Source organism: Colobus angolensis, unplaced genomic scaffold (genome assembly GCF_000951035.1).
Source record: "Colobus angolensis palliatus isolate OR3802 unplaced genomic scaffold, Cang.pa_1.0 Scaffold78, whole genome shotgun sequence".
NCBI lineage: Eukaryota > Metazoa > Chordata > Mammalia > Primates > Cercopithecidae > Colobus > Colobus angolensis.
In genome coordinates, this window is record NW_012121598.1 from 4329515 (window position 1) to 4346366 (window position 16852).

Sequence of the window (16852 nt, forward strand, 5' to 3'; positions counted from 1 at the left end):
GTAACCCGACCTTTCTCTCTGGCTGCCCTTAACATATTTTCTTCATTTCAACTTTGGTGAATCTGACAATAATGTGTCTTGGAGTTGCTCTTCTTGAGGAGTATCGTTGTGGTGTTCTCTGTATTTCCTGAATTTGAATGTTGGCCTGCCTTGCTAGGTTGGGGAAGTTCTCCTGGATAATATCCCGCAGACTGTTTTCCAGCTTGGTTTCATTCTCCCCATCACTTTCAGGTACACCAATCAGACGTAGATTTGGTCTTTTCACATAGTCCCATATTTCTTGGAGGCTTTCTTTGTTTCTTTTTAATCCTTTTTCTCTAAACTTCTCTTCTTGCTTCATTTCATCTTCAGTCACTGATATCCTTTCTTCCAGTTGATCAAATTGGCCACTGAAGCTTGTGCATTCTTCGCATAGTTCTCAGGCCATGGTTTTCAGCTCCATCAGGTCATTTCTGGACTTCTCTACACTGGTCATTCTCATTAGCCATTTGTCTCATCTTTTTTCAAGGTTTTTAGCTTCTTTGCAATGGGTTCTAACTTCCTCCTTTAGCTCAGAGAAGTTTGATCGTCTGAAACCTTTATCTCTCAACTCGTCAAAATCATTCTCCATCCAGCTTTGTTCCATTGCTGGTGAGGAGCTGCATTTCTTCTGAGGCAGGGAGGCACTCTGATTTTTAGAATTTTCAGCTTTTCTGCTCTGTTTTTTTCCCCATCTTTGTGGTTTTATCTACCTTTGGTCTTTGATGATGGTGATGTACAGATGGGGTTTTGGTGTGGATGTCCTTTCTGTTTGTTAGTTTTCCTTCTAACAGTCAGGACCCTCAGCTGCAGGTCTGTTGGAGTTTGCTGGAGGTCCACTTCAGACCCTGTTTGCCTGGGTATTGGCAGTGGAGGCTGCGGAACAGCGAATATTGCTGAAAAGCAAATGGTGCTGCCTGATCGTTCCTCTGGAAGCTTCGTCTTAGATGGGTCCTGGCCGTGTGAGGTGTCAGTCTGCCCCTACTGGGCGGTGCCTCCCAGTTAGGCTACTCTGGGGTCAGGGACCCACTTGAGGAGGCAGTCAGTCCGTTCTCAGATCTGAAACTCCATGCTGGTAGAACCACTACTGTCTTCAAAGCTGTCAGACAGGGACATTTAAGTCTGCAGAGTTTCTGCTGCATTTTGTTCCTTTTGTATATATTTCTAAATGCATATTGGCCATTTCTTATTTTACTGTATGGGGTGAGACTTTGGATTCTTTTTTCTGATTGGTTATAACATCTTACCAGTTCTGTTATTAGTTACTGAGATAAATAAAATCTTTAACATATGTTCATTTTATATGTCATGATGGATACTTGTCGAAAGACAAAATCACAACAATTTTAGTTTTGTTAAAGCAAATTAAATATGGCCTGAGAAAGCCTCTCTGCTTCTATATTTGTGTCCTTGTGGACCTAACTTAATAGGTAGACAAGATTGAAAACCTAACAAGAGTATGCTCCTGTAACAATAGTTGAGTCTTGGCCAGTCCCACCAGCCTTACTTCAACCAGTCATACATTGCTGAGTGTTCAAACTGTGTTTGAATAAGGCAAACGTGGAACTGTAAGGAATCCAGTTGTTTCTGTATCTCACTTCTGATTTCTGTATGTCACTTCCCTTTTTTTGTCTATAAATTCCCTTTTTTTGGTCTATAAAATTGTGACCATGAGGCATCCCTGGAGTCTCTCTGAATCTACTGTGATTCTGGGGGCTGTCCAATTCATGAATTGTTCATTACTCAGTTAAACCCCTTTAAATTTAACTAGACTGAAGTTTTTATTTAACAGTTTAAAGACCTTACTTGGTGTTATTTGAAATTCTAGAATTGGGCAGCACTCCATTCTGTAAGATAGAATAAGTGTTCCAATGGACTGAACAGAGGAGATTGGTTTTATAGACAAAGGACTGAAGAAAGCAGAAACAAAGAACAAAAAATGGATTGGTCATTTTAAAGTTAATTTCCTATTAAGGCAAGAATAGGGAAAAAAGCAATACAAAAATAACTGGTTGGTCAACATCAGGCTACTTAGGTTACTTTTTGTTGTTAAAGGCAGAGGGAATTTTATTATTATACTGACTAAGACAGGTCTGTTTGGGAAATTTGGCTATTATCTCCCTTTCTCTCTCTCCTGATTTCTTGGAAAGTCAGATAACAACTTACTTTTGGTTTGCTGATGTGGAACTTTAGTTCCAGTACTACATTTTGGTTTGGTCTGTTGGGTCTAGTGCAACAGCTTAGTCTAAAACAATGGCCTCCTATAATTTTCATTTAGCATGCTTTAAATAAATTTCTCCCTTAATGTAGCTTGTCTAATATTTCTTCATGATTAGATTCAGTTTATGCATTTTTAGGAGGAATACAACGAAATTGATTTTGTTTCTTTAGTACACCACATCAAAAGGCATATGATGTATATGTCTCATCACCAATTCTGTTAACCTAAATCACTTAAGGAGGTGCCTGCTGGTTTTTCCACTGTATAGTTTCTGTTTTCTCTTCTGTAATTTATAAGTATCCTTTTGGTGAAAGACTTTGAGAATATGTTGGTATCCTGTTTCTGACCAAATTTGCATTTACTGATTTTAGCATCCATTGTTGATTCTTGCCTGAATTGCTTATTACTACAGTGATTTCTAAGTGGTGATTTTCTGTTTTTTTTTCCCATACTTTTTCATTTATTAATTGGCATTATACTGTAAGGAAATGCTTTTCCTTTTCTTCCTTTTCTGTCACTATGCACTCAGGTTTTTATTTTATTCTGTGGATTCTAATGTTTCCATTATTATTATATTTATTTTGATGCTCAGTTGTTTCATGTTCAGATTTGGGCAATGGGAACCTCTTCAGGTGGACTTCTGTGTCATTGCAAAGTGTCACTATCATTGAGCACTTCCTTACTTTCTGGCACAGCAAGATGTTTCAGGTTTATATTGTATTGTCTCTTATCCAGTTCTGGAATCAGCCATTTCTTTAAGGAACTGTAATTTATTTTGAAATAAAGATCTGGGCACTAGAGATGCTCATTGCTAATATGATAGTAATTATCCTAGGCCATCTCAGCAGATAAAGCACTTTGCTTTTTTCTTTTAATGTAATATTTCTGGAAATCGCTAGATCAACATTTCTAGAGATGATTTTCTTTTTAATAGTTTCATTGCACTTCATTTTGGAAACAAGTCAGAATTTATTCAAACATTCTCCTATGTAAGAGTGTTTAGATTGTTTCTAGTATTTTGTGATTATAAACTATTCTGCAATGAATATTTTATATATATATGTTATATTGTTGGAGGTGTATCTTCAGGGCAAATTCTTAGACAGTGAATTGCTAGGTAAAAATCAACACCTATGTATTTTTGTTAGACAATGCCCAGTTCCCCTCTGAAAGTGTTGTACCAAATTTGTATTCCCAAAACAGTGTATAATAGAAGAGTGCCTGTTTACTCAGAACCTCAACATCAGAATTCATTGTTACTTTTTAATTTTCACCATCTGATAGTATCTCAGTGTAGTTTTAATTTGTATTTCTAACTAAAACTTAAGGCTGAACAACATCTTTTCATATGTTTAAGGGCTTTCTTTTTTGTTTTTTTAGAGACAGGTCACCCTATGTGGCCTAAACTAGTCTCCAACTCCTGGCCTCAAGCAATCTTTCTGCCTTGGCATCCCAAAATACTGGGATTACAGGTGTGGGCCACTGTGCCTGGCCTAGGGTCATTATGAAACTGTCTTTTGCTATGAATTTTCTGTTTATATCTTTTTTTTTTTTTCTTTGACAGAATCTCGCTCTGTTGCCCAGGCTGGAGTGCAGTGGTTCAGTCTTGCCCCACTGCAACCTCTGCCTCCTGGATTCAAGCGATTCTCCTGCTTCAGCCTCCCAAGTAGCTGGGACTACAGGCATGGACTACCATTCCTGGCTAATTTTTATATTTTTAGTAGAGACCGGGTTTCACCATGTTAGCCAGGCTTGTCTCGAACTTCGGACCTCTGGCAATCCACCTGCATTGGCGTCCCAAAGTACTGGGATTACAGGTGTGAGCCGCTATGCCTGACCTGTTTATACTTTCTACACAGTTTTCTATCAAGGTTTTGGACTTTTTTCACATGGTTTTTAAGAGGCTTTTTTTTTTTTTTTTCAAATGTAAGGGATATTAGCTCTTTATCTACAATATATGTTATTTTCTGTTAGTTATTTTTTAAATTCTGTAGTGTTTTTGCCATAAAAGTTTTTAAAAAATTTTTATATAGTCAACTCTATCAAATTTAAAAAATTTGCCTCTGTATTTTGAGTCATGGTTAGAAAACCTTTCCCTTAAGCCTGAGTTATATTGAAATTCACTTGTGTTTTCTTCTTGTTTTCTGTAGTTTCTTTTTTACATTTAGACTCCTGATCCATTTGGAGAGTATTATTGTGTATGATTAAGATATGGATCTAATTTTACCTTTTCCCAGAAGTCTAACCAATTGTACTAGCACTCTATTTTTATTTTTATTTTTTGAGATGGAGTCTCGCTCTGTTGTCCAGGCTGGAGTGCAGTGGCGCAGTCTCAGCTTACAGCAACCTGTGCCTTCTGGGTTCAAGCGAGTCTTCTGCCTTAGCCTCCCAAGTAGCTGGGATTACAGGCACCCGGCTGATTTTTTGTATTTTTAGTAGAGACGGGATTTCACCGTGTTAGCCAGGATGGTCTCGATCCCTTGAACTCATGATCTGCCCACCTCGGCCTCTGAATGTGCTGGGATTACAGGTGTGATGTACTAGTACTCTATTAAAAATTTACCTTTGTGAGCCAGGTGCAGTGGCTCATGCCTGTAATCCCAGCACTTTGGGAGTCCGAGGTGGGGAGATCACGAGGTCAGGAGTTCGAGACTAGCCTGGCCAATATGGTGAAACCCCCCGTCTCTACTAAAAATACAAAAATTATCCGGGTGTGGTGGCACACGCCTGTAGTTACAGCTACTTGGGAGGCTGAGGCAGAAGAATCGCTTGAACCAGGCAGGCGGCGGTTGGAGTGAGTTGAGATCCGCCACTGCACTCCAGCCTAGGTGACAAAGCGAGACTACGTCTCAAAAAAAAAAAAAAAAAAAAAAATTACCTTTATGTCATGATTTGAGATGCTACCATCATCATATATTAAATTTTTATTTGAATCTGTTTCTAGACATGATATTCCACTGAAGTCTGCTAGTCTATTTATGTGCTGATATCTCACTGTTTTCATTATGGAGGTCTTTTAGTATGTTTTAATGTTTGGTAGGGTTACTCCTCTCTCAAAGCGGTTTTTTTTTTTGTTTTTTCTTTTTTTAGTGTTTTGCCCACTATTGTTACATATTTGTTTTTCTTTTCTTTTTCTTTTTTTAAGATGGAATTTCACTGTTATTGCCCAGGCTGGAGTGCAATGGGACAATCTTGGCTCACTGCAACTTCTGCTTTCCAGGTTTAAGCGATTTTCCTGCCTCAGCCTCCCGAGTAGCTAGGATTACAAGCCTGTGCCACCATGCCCAGCTCATTTTGTATTTTCACTAGATATGGGGTTTCTCCATGTTGGTCAGGCTGTTCTTAAACTCCTGTCCTCAGGTGATCTGCCCGCCTTGGCTTCCCAAAATGCTGGGATTTCAGGCATGAGCCACCATGCCTGGCTACATATTTGTTTTTCATACGATCTTTTTTACTAACTTGTCTATCTCCATAAGAAAAGTTTATTGGTATTTTTCGGGAGATTTAGTTGAATTTGTAAATTAACTTTGGGAGAACTACATCTTTATGATGTTGTATCATCTTATCCAAAACAGGGATGTCTTTTCATTTCTTTTTTCTTTTTTTTGAGACGGAGTCTTGCACTGTCGCTTGCGCTGGAGGCTGGAGTGCAGTGGCACGATCTCGGCTCACTGCAACCTCCGCCTCCCAGGTTCAAGTGATTCTTCTGCCTCAGCCTCAGGAGTAGCTGGGATTACAGGCACGTGCCACCATGCCTGGCTAATTTTTTGTATTTTTAGTAGAGACTGGGTTTCACTATGTTGGCAAAGCTGGTCTGGAACTCTTGACCTGTGATCTGCCCCCCTCGGCCTCCCAAAGTGCTGGGATTACAGGCGTGAGCCACAGTGCCCAGTCCATTTATTTGTCTTTCAAGAATGTTTTAAAACTTTTCTCAAATAGGTTTTGCACTTTTATTAAGTTTTTTTCTAAGCATTTAGTGTTTTTTGGTGCTAACATTAATGATATTTTCTTTACCATTCTAGTCTCTAACTGATTTTTGTTTTTGCATATGAAGTCTACTGATTACTGTATATTAATCTTAAATCCTGTTACCTTAGTGAATTCTTTTATTATTAAATTTGGTTTTTATCATTAATTCTCTGTGGTTTTCTAGAAGTTTATTACTGACATTATAAGGCTTTCTGGGGGAGCATGGCAGGTTGCCTAAGCTGGTCCAAAACTGGTTTGAGAGAGCAGGGAAAGGAGACTGACTTGGGGTTTTTATGATGGTTATAGGGTGGAGCCAGCGAGAGGATTTCTACATGTGGTTTGGCCCATGGCAAAAGGGGGGACTTTATTTTTATCCATTAGTTTAATGTGAGGTAGAAAGGGGAAAGAGGGAGAGTTAAGGTCTAAAAGCTGGTAGCAGTCAAACAAAAAATGGAATCAGATTATTATAGTTTCTGATATATTTGGATAGAGGTCTGCAGAGTGATTTCTTATTTTTAAAAAATGTCTTCTGTTTAGTAGTGTTTTCCCTTTGTTACTTTTATTTTGTACATTTGTGCTTTATCCCCCATATTATTAATTCATTAGCTAATGGCTTATTTTGTTAACTTTTTTCCTAAAAACCCAGGCTTTGAATTTATTAACTTAGGTTTGCTGTTTTCTACTCCCCATATCATTACTTTCTGTTCTTATCTTTTTTGTGTCATTCTTTTTGTTTATTTTCTAGCCTATGGAGATGAGAATTTATTATCATTTTTTCATTTTTACTGCTAAAGTGTTTAGAACTATGGAGTTTTCTGACTGCTTTAAATGTATCCCATACATTTTTAATGAGTAGAGCTTTTAATGTTATTATTATTTTTAGATTCTTTCACTTTATTTCCCCTTTCACCCAAGAGTTGTTTAAAAGACACTTAAGAAATTTGCAGGTAGGAGGACGTTTTGTCATTTTTCTTGTTAATAATTTCTAGTTCTATTGCATTGAGTGTTGTTTGTATTATTTCTACTTTATGGAATTTACTAATGTTTCATTGTAACCAAATATATGATCAGTATTTGTGAATGTTCCATGTACTCTTGAGAAGTTGTATTGCCTATTATGAGGGTACAATGTTTGATATGTGTATATATCCATAACATTTACTTTATCAAGTTTATTGAGTCTTTTCTATGTGATTTGGCCTCCTTGATGTACTAAGGTGTCTTATAATCTCTTATTGCTAATGTATTTCTACCTGTGTTTCCTTAAATTGCCTTGTAGTTTTGCCTTATATAAGTGATTACTGTTTCATTTGGGATATTTCTTAACTGCCGTATCTTCATTTTGATTTGTGGCTCTCAGCATTAAGAAATATCCTTCTCGTAGGCTGAGACAGGAGAATCCCTGGAAGCCAGAAGTTTGAGACCATCCTAGGCAACATAGTGAGACTATGCCTCTACAAAAAATTAAAAAATATTTTACCTAGGCATGGCAGCATGCCTCTGTAGTTCTGCTGAGGCTGGGACTGCAGGATTGGGACTCCTGGGAGCCCAGGAGTTCTAGGCTGCAGTGAGCCATGATCATGCCACTGCCCATTGCACTTTAGCCTGGGCAACAGAGTGAGACCCTATCTCTCTCTCTCTAAAGAAAGGTATCCTTCTATGTACATTTAGTGCATAAGCTTAAATCCTACAATTTTGATCATGATTACTACTTGTTTTCTTATTGTTTCCATTTGCCTATAATACCTTTGGCCATTTCTTGATATTTAGTCTTTCAGAATCACCTTGTTTTAGTTATGTGTCTAGTATACAGCATAATACATCAGTCCTGTTTTAGGAGCAAAATTGCAAATCTTTTTGTTTTAATAGTTGAGGCTCATTCACATTTATTAATGTGATTAATATGTTTGATTTCAGTTGTCGTATTATTTTATACAGGTTGAGTATCCCTTGTCCAAAATGCTTGAGACTAGAAGTTTTTCAGATTTCAGATTTATTGGATTTTGGAATATTTACATATATATAATGAGATATCTTGGAGATAGCACCCAAATGTAAACATGAAATTTATTTGTTTCATATACATCTTATTCATATAGCATGAAAGTAGTTTTATACAATATTTAAAATAATTTTATTCATGAAACAGTTTGTGTTAAATACTTAGGTGTGGAATTTTCCACTTATGACATCATAGCTGTGCTTAAAAAGCTTCAAAGTTTGGAATGCTTTGGATTTTGAAGTTTTGAATTAGGGATGCTCAACCTGTAATTGTATGCTATGGTACATTTTATGTTTTTCCTATCTACCAGATATTTTTCTTTTCTCCTTTATTTTTAAAATTTCTATGGTATTTAGGAAGATTTATATTTTTGTTTTATTGGTTGCCTTTGTACTTATATTTTTAAAACACCCTTAGAAAACAGGGGACTATTTTCTTATTTAACTTCTACTATCTGCTTTGTCAGTTTTTAATTTTTTTCCAGTGGTGGTTGTTGAAAAGCACCAATTTTATGTCATTCTATCTCAAGTCCAGACAAATAACCTCAGTTGCTTCAACAAACTTCTCTATAAAATAGAAGAAGAAGCTGGGCAGAGAGCACCAAGATTTATCAATAGCATCATTAAAATTACCCAGTGCACTAACATTGCTTCCTATCCTGACACAAACACACCTACCATCTCTCATTGCTTATGATGTATTCTTATTCACCTGCTACAGAGTGGAAATGATACTGAACCCAGGAACTAAGATATAACCATAACTACCATTTATTAAACACATACTTCATGCCAGTGCTGGACTGGACACTGTTCCAAATGACCTTATTAATCTTCCCAACAAATCTATGGGATACATATTTCTATCCAGTTTAAAGGTGAATTAGATTAATGAATTTCATCATGTGTAGAGGAGAGTTTTAAGCCCAGGTCTACCTGACTGCACAGGACCTGTTCTTTCTATGCTTTTGTTTCTTTAATAATATCCTTGTATATGTCTGTACTATGATTTTAAAAAAATCATTGCTTTGTCAGTTTTCTTTTTTTGTATCTTTTAACTTTTACCTCTTGCCTATTTAGTAATCAATGAGCTTATTCTACTTTCCTCTTTTTCTTTCCCACACCTCCTGTTTTTTAATAGGTGGACTTTTTCTTTCTGGTAGTGGTTTTAGATTAATCTTAGTTTTGGTGTCTCCCTTCCTTTCTCTTTCTTTTACTCAATTTTCCCTCCCTCCCCCTCTCTCCCTCCTTCCCTCCCTCCCTTTCTTTCATTCTTTCTTTTTTTTTTTTCAAAGACAAGGTCTCACGTTGCCCAGGCTAGAGTGCAGTGGCTACTCGCAGGCAGGATCTTGCCATTGATCAGTGTGGCAGTTTTGACCTGCTCCATTTCCCTCTTAGGTTGGTTTACTCCTCCTCAGGCAACCTGGTAATCCTTGGCCCCCACAGGTCACCATATTGAAGCCCAACTTAGTGCAGACACCTGGACGGCGTAGCGCACTGCAGCCCAGAACTTCTAGGCTCAATCGATCCTTCTGCCTTCGCCTCCAGAGTAGCTGGAACTACAGGCACATGCAGGGTGCCTGGCTTTTTTGCTCAATTTTTGTTTCCAGTAGTTCACTGTGGTCTTCTTTTCTCTCTTCTTTTTTCCCCCTATTATAGGTAACTTGAAGTTTGGCATTTTTGTCTTCTAGTTATACTGAAGACAGAGTTTTTGTATACTTTTGTTCTTGTTTTGTTTTTTGAGGATATATAGAGAAACTCAGATTTAGGCAGCCACGTCTACCAGGTAGTCCAGTAAATGTATTTTGAGTCATATGTTAGACATTGTTATTGTCTCCCTGCTGCGATCTTTTGTTCTCTTCCACAGCCTCTGCTGAAGGAGTAAGCACAAGTGATCATATTTGTAACTAAAACAAGTGACCTTATTTGTACTAAATGACCTCACCCTTTGGCCACAGATGTCTAGATCTGTATGGATACAGGACCTAAACTCTGCCAAGCTGATTATATCTTTCGAGAATTTGAACGAAAGGACACAGAAATGTAATCAGTTAGTATAGGACACTGGAGCTGTTAAGTCTTGTAGAGTCAAGGCCACAGTGTCATGAAGACTGAAGGTATGGAGGAGCAGAAACTAAGAGGTTCACAGAGGCAGATGGAATGCAAAGAGTACTGAGCAGAGAGAAATTATAATGGTGTATTTGGAGCAATAGGAGAATGAGGCAGGAAGAGAGCCAAAGAAACTGATATAAACAGTTTCTGATGACTATTCAATTCCCAAGAGATGAGCTTGAATAACTTCCAACAATATTCCACATATTTTTATATTATTATATTAAATTTTCTTGAGATTTTTTGGGTGCGGGTGTCTGTTTCTTAATTAATTAATATCCTGAATATATTCGGCTTTAATAAATGTTTATCATCCTGGTGTTAGTACCCAGATACAATATGATGTGGGACTACAAATAATGAGGGCTATTCACACAATTGACTTGAGATAATTTGAGAGTATCAAGTTATTAAATATATTACAAGAATTTTGGGTCTGGAAGGGACCTATGAGGAATATCTAGTTCAAATTCTCATATTTTAGAGAAGAGAGGCCAGGAGAAAATGATTTGCCAAACTTCGACATTGAATTAGAGATCTCATTAGAATTAGAACTGTGGTTTCCTAATGTCCAGTCTAGATTTTGTTTGACTACATGTTCTGAGTTAGACAGTATAACCCCTCAAATTCATATCTACTTGAAACTGCAGAATGTGACCTTATTTGGACTAGCATATTCGCAAATGTAATCAATTAAGATGAGGTCATACTCAATTAGAGTGAATGGACTTTAATCCAATATGACTGTTGTCCTTACAAGAAGGAAAAACAGAGAGAATGCCATGTGGTGACACAGGAGAGATAAGAGTGATGAAGCTGAAAGCCAAGGAATACCAAGGATTGACAGCTGCTACCAGAAGATAGAAAGAGGCAGGGAAGAAAGGATTCTCCTCTACAGCTTTCAGAGGTACTACTGACCTCTGACTTTAGACTTCTGGCTGCAGAATTGTGATTATAAATCTCTGTTGTGTTAAGCCATCCAGTTTATAGTTCTTTGTTATGACAGCCTTAGGAAACTAAATAAACTACCGCATGGTGCACCTTTTAATATAAGAGATTCTGCCCTGAATGTCACCAAAAAAGTATGCAGAAACTAGTTTCTTCAAAAGGGAAGAAAGTAGCTTTTTCTATTGGGTGTATCAATCTTAACTTTTAAATTCTTCAGTGTACTTAGCTATACTTTTGTGCCATTTAGAGATTACAATACTGTTCATTTGGGATTTTCAAGGAAGTATGTCACTAGGAAATTTTGCTTTTATTCTTTTAAGGAATAATGAATGGTGGCAGGCATATGGAGTGTGTGTGTGTGTGTATGTTATGGATTTTCTGTTATGTGATAATCTGAAATATTGTACTTTTATTTTCAGGTTACTGAAGCTAAAGGAGATGTTTAACTCCAAGTTTGGATCTATTCCCAAGTTTTATGTTCGAGCACCAGGAAGAGTCAACATAATAGGTATTTCAAAAGTTCCTTCTCTTAATTTTTTTCTTCATCCTTTGGTAAGATCTAAATTTTTAAAAACGTATTTTTCTTAATTTTTCCCAAAATAGAATATTTCACATATATCTACTAATAGTAAGATGTGTCTTTGCATAAGGAACACACTTTTACTTTTATCTTTCCCTATCCATGTTATTAGTATTGTTCATTCATTTTTTAAATGTATAAATTTGTTGAAACCAAGTTGTTAATATTGTTTTCATAAAAAGTGAAAATATTTTTCTAGGCCACAGGTTAAAATTTTAGACTGTGGTAAGTAGTTTTGATGGTTTTATATTTACTCACTGGGTTAGAGAGGCACAGGGAAACCTTACAATTCCTTGCTACTAAAAGTGTGGTCCAGATTTTGCAGGTCTTCTAGATGAATTTATCTTTTCCTTTGTTTATCCTGTGAAGTACTTTGAATTTTACTACCTTTTAGTGGTAAATAACACAGCCTGTCAACATTTTGTTTACTATCATTTTATCAATGTCCATGTATATAATAATTGACATAGTTGTACTTAGACTACATACCATTTTTATCTTTTTTTCATTTAATATATCATGAATATTTCTATGTATCTATTTCCATTTTCTGCTGGCATAACAGAATTCCACAGATAGGGTAATTTATCAACAATGGAAGTTTATTTGGCTCATGATTCTGGAGGCAGAGAAGTTCAAGATCATGCTACTGGCATCTGGTGAGGGCCTTCTTATTGCGTTATTCTCTTCTCTTTTTATTTTTTCTCAGATGGAGTTTTGCTCTTATTGCCCAGGCTGGTGTGCAATGGTGCAATCTCAGCTCACCGCAATGTCCGCCTCCCGGGTTCAAGTGATTCTCCTGCCTCAGCCTCCCGAGTAGCTAGGATTACAGGCATGTGCCACCATGCCTGGCTAATTTTTTGTATTTTTAGTAGAGATGGGGTTTCTCCATGTTGGTCAGGCTGGTCTCGAATTCCCGACCTCAGGTGATCTGCCCGCCTCGGCCTCACAAAGTGCTGGGATTATAGGCATGAGCTACTGTGCCTGGCCTTCTTATTGAGTTATTGTATGGTGGAGGGGTAGGAGGGCATGAGATCATGCAAGATATAGAAAGGCAGAATGAGACTCTGTCTCAAAAAAAAAAAAAAAGAAGATATAGAAAGGATGTGCACTGAACTCACTCCTGAGGTCACTAACCTGTTCTGGAGATAGTGGCATTAATCTGTTACTAAGGGGAGAGCTCTCATGATCTAATCACCTCTTAAAGGTCCCACCTCTTAATATTGTCACAGTGGCAATTAAATTTCAGTGTGAGTTTTGGAGGAGACATTCAAACCACAGCACTGTGGTTCTGTGTGTAGTGCTCGTAGTTATTTTAATGACTTCATGATAGCTTACTAAATTAATGTAATTTATTTAACAACTTTCTCTCATTGTAGCTAAAGCTATTTCCAGGTTTTGTTTTTGTGTTTACTATTATAGCAGGTAATTTCATAAAAGGATACCTTAGGTTCATTTTATTTTATTATTTCCAATGAGTATTACTTTTTTGGTTTATTTGTTTTCAAGGATGGAAACTAGATATAGTAGAATAGAGGATGTACTCCCTTTCATAAGATTTAGTAAGTTGTTCATTTTCCACAAAAAGGTACTGAGCTTACAACTACAGACTTGTGAAGGTCCCTGACTTAATGATGGCTCAATTTATGATTTTTTTTTGACTTTCTTTTTGAGATAGAGTTTTGCTCTGTCACCCAGGCTGCAGTACAGTGGCTCCATCTTGGCTCACTGCAACCTCTGCCTCCCGGGTTCAAGTGGTTCTCCTGCCTCAGCCTCCCAAGTAGCTGGAATATAGATGTGCACCACCACACCTTATTAATTTTTGTATTTTTAGTAGAGATGGGAGCTTATCATGTTGGCCATACAAATCTTGAACTCCTGACCTCAAGCGATCCACCTGCCTTGGCCTCCCAAAGTGCTGAGATTACAGGCGTGAGCCTCCACACCTGGCCTCTTGTGTCTGCTAACTGACCTCTCCCTACCTGCCCTTCCTGTCCTCCCTATATATTATCCTTCCCAGCTTCTAGTAACCACTATTTTACCTTCTATTTTTATGAGATCAACTCCTTTAGCTTCCATATATGAGTGAGAACATGAGGTATGTGTCTTTCTGTGCCTGACTTATTTCACTTAACATAACGTCCTCTAAGCTCATCTGTGTTGCTGTGAATAACAGGATTTCACTCTTTTAGGTGGCTGAATAATATTCCACTGCATACATTCACCACATTTTAAAAATCGATTCATCTGTTAATAGACATTTATGTTGATTCCGTGTCTTGACTATTGTGAATAGTGATGCAATAAACAAGAGAGCCACTTATCTCTTTGACATACTGATGTCCTTTTCTTTGGATATATACCTAGTAATGGTATTGCTGGATCATATGGTGGTTCTATTTTTAGTTTCTTGAGGAGCCTTCATACTGTTTTCCATATGGCTATACTATACTATACTTTCCCACCAATAGTGTAGAAGAGTTCTCATTTCTCTGCATTCTCTCTAGCACTTATTACTTTTTGTCTTTTTGATAATAGTCATCCTAACTGAAGTGAGATAATATCTCCTGGTGGTTTTGATTTGCATTTTCCTGATTATTAGTGATGCTGAGCATTTTTCTATGATTGTAAGTCATTTTTATGTCTTTTTTTGAGAAATGTCTATTTAGATCATTTGCCAATTTTTAATTAATTAATTAATTAATTAATTAAATTTATTTATTTTGAGACAGAATCTCTGTTGCCTAGGCTGGAGTGCAGTGGCACGATCTGGGCTCACTGCAATCTCCACCTCCTGGGTTTGAGGAATTCTCCTGCCTCAGCCTCCTGAGTAGCTGGGACTACAGGCACGTGCCACTATGCCCAGCTAATTTTTGTAGTGTTAGTAGAGACGGGGTTTCACTGTGTTGGCCAGGATGAACTCCTGACCTCAGATGATCTGCCCACTTTGGCCTCCCAAAGTGCTGGGATTACAGGCGTGAGCTACCACACCCAGACCATTTGCCAATTTTTAAATTGGAATATTTGTTTTACTGCTGTTAAGTTTTTTATATATTCTGGAGATTAATTCCTTGTTGGATAAATATTTTATCCCTTTCAACAGGTTGTCTCTTCACTCTATTGGCAGGTTTCCTTTGCTATGCAGAACCTTTTTAGTTTGATATAATTTCATTTGTCTATTTTTGTTTCTTTGTCTGGATTTTATAGTCTTATTCATAAAATCTTTGCCTAGACCAATGTCTTAAAGTATTTCCTTTATGTTTTCTTCTAGTAGTTTCATAGTTTCAGTTATGATGTTTTAAGTCTTTAATCCATTTAAAATTGATTTCTATAAATGGTGAGATATTGGGGCCTATTTTTATTCTTTTGCATATGGATATCTAGTTTTTCCATCACCATTTATTAAACAGATTGTCCTTTTCCCAATGAATGAAGGTAACTTTGTTGAAAATCAGTTGGCCTTGGCCAGGCATGGTGGCTCACGCTTGTAATCCCTGCACTTTAGGAAGCCAAGGCGGGTGGATCACTTGAGGTTAGAAGTTTGAGAGCAGCCTGGCCAACATGATGAAACCTCGTCTCTACTAAAACTATAAAAATTAGCTGGTTGTGGTGGCACACACCTGTAATCCCAGCTACGCAGGGGCGTGAGGCATGAGAATCTCTTAAACCTGGGAGGCGGAGGCTGCAGTGAGCCGAGATCAAACTGCTGCACTCCAGCAGGATTCTGTCTCAAAAATAAATAAATAAGTAAAATAAAATAAAATAAAATAAGTTGGCCGTAAATACGTGGATTTAGCTCTGGGTTCTCCATTCTGTTCTATTGGTCTGTATGTCTGTTTTTACGCCAAAACCATAGTATTACTGTAGCTTTGTAGTGTATTTGAAGTCAGATAGTGTAATGCCTCCAGCTTTTTTCTTCTTCTTCTTTTTTTCTCAGTATTGCTTTGGTTATTTGGGGTCTTTTGTGGTTCCATACAAATTTTAGAATTTCTTTTCTATTTCTGTGAAGAATGTCATTGGTATCATACCAGGAATTGCATTGAATCTGTAGTAGTATGGTCGTTTTAACAATATTAATTCTTCCAGTCCAAGAATGTGGGATGTCTTTCCATTTTTTTGTATCCTCTTCAATTTCTTTCATCCGTGTTTTATTGTTTTCATTGTATAGGTCTTTTATTGCCTTGGTTAAATTTATTCCTAGATATTCATTTTTTATAGCTATTTCAAATGGGATTACTTGCTTCATTTCTTTTTCAGGTAGTCTGTTATTGGTGTTTAGAAACACTAGTGATTTAAAAAATTTTTTTCAAAGTACTTTTATTTATTATTATTTAAATTTTATTTTTCCCTTAGTTATTGGGGTACAGGTGGCATTTGGTTACATGAGTAAGTTCTTTCGTAGTGATTTGTGAGATTTTGGTGTACCCATCACCCAAGCAGCATACACTGCACCACATTTGTAGTCTTCTATCCTGTGCCCCCCTCCCACTCTTCCCTGCAAGTCCCCAATGTTCATTTCCTAATTCTTATGTCTTTGCGTCCTCATAGTTTAGCCCCCACATATCAGTGAGAACATGTGATATTTGGTTTTCCATTTCTGAGTTATTTAACTTAGAATAATAGTCTCCAGTCTCATCCAGGTCACTGCAAATACTGTTAACTGATTCCTTTTTACGGCTGTATAGTATTCCATTGTATATAGACCAGTTTCTTTTTTTTTAAATTAATTAATTTTTTAAATTGTAATTTAAGATCTCTGGTACATGTGCACAACGTGCAGGTTTGTTACATATGTATACATGTGCCATGTTGGTGTGCTGCACCCATTAACTCGTCATTTACATTCGGTATATCTCCTAATGCTATCCCTCCCTGCTCCCCCAACCCCATGACAAGCCCTGGTGTGTGATGTTCCCCTTCCTGTGTACACATGTTCTCATTGTTCAGTTCCCACCTATGAGTGAGAACATGTGGTGTTTGGTTTTCTGTTCTTGCGATATTTT

At 37.2% G+C, this 16852-nt stretch overlaps 1 protein-coding gene across 4 annotated transcripts in view; it reads left to right on the forward strand.

Moving 5' to 3' along the window:
* Positions 1-16852, forward strand: part of GALK2 (galactokinase 2) — a 231304-nt gene that overhangs the window by 43996 nt on the left and 170456 nt on the right. For all 4 annotated transcript variants that reach the window (XM_011928595.1, XM_011928594.1, XM_011928593.1 and 1 more), the window contains exon 2: positions 11689-11777. In XM_011928595.1, coding sequence (XP_011783985.1) covers positions 11689-11777 — 89 coding nt within the window. The remainder of the gene's footprint in view (positions 1-11688; positions 11778-16852) is intronic.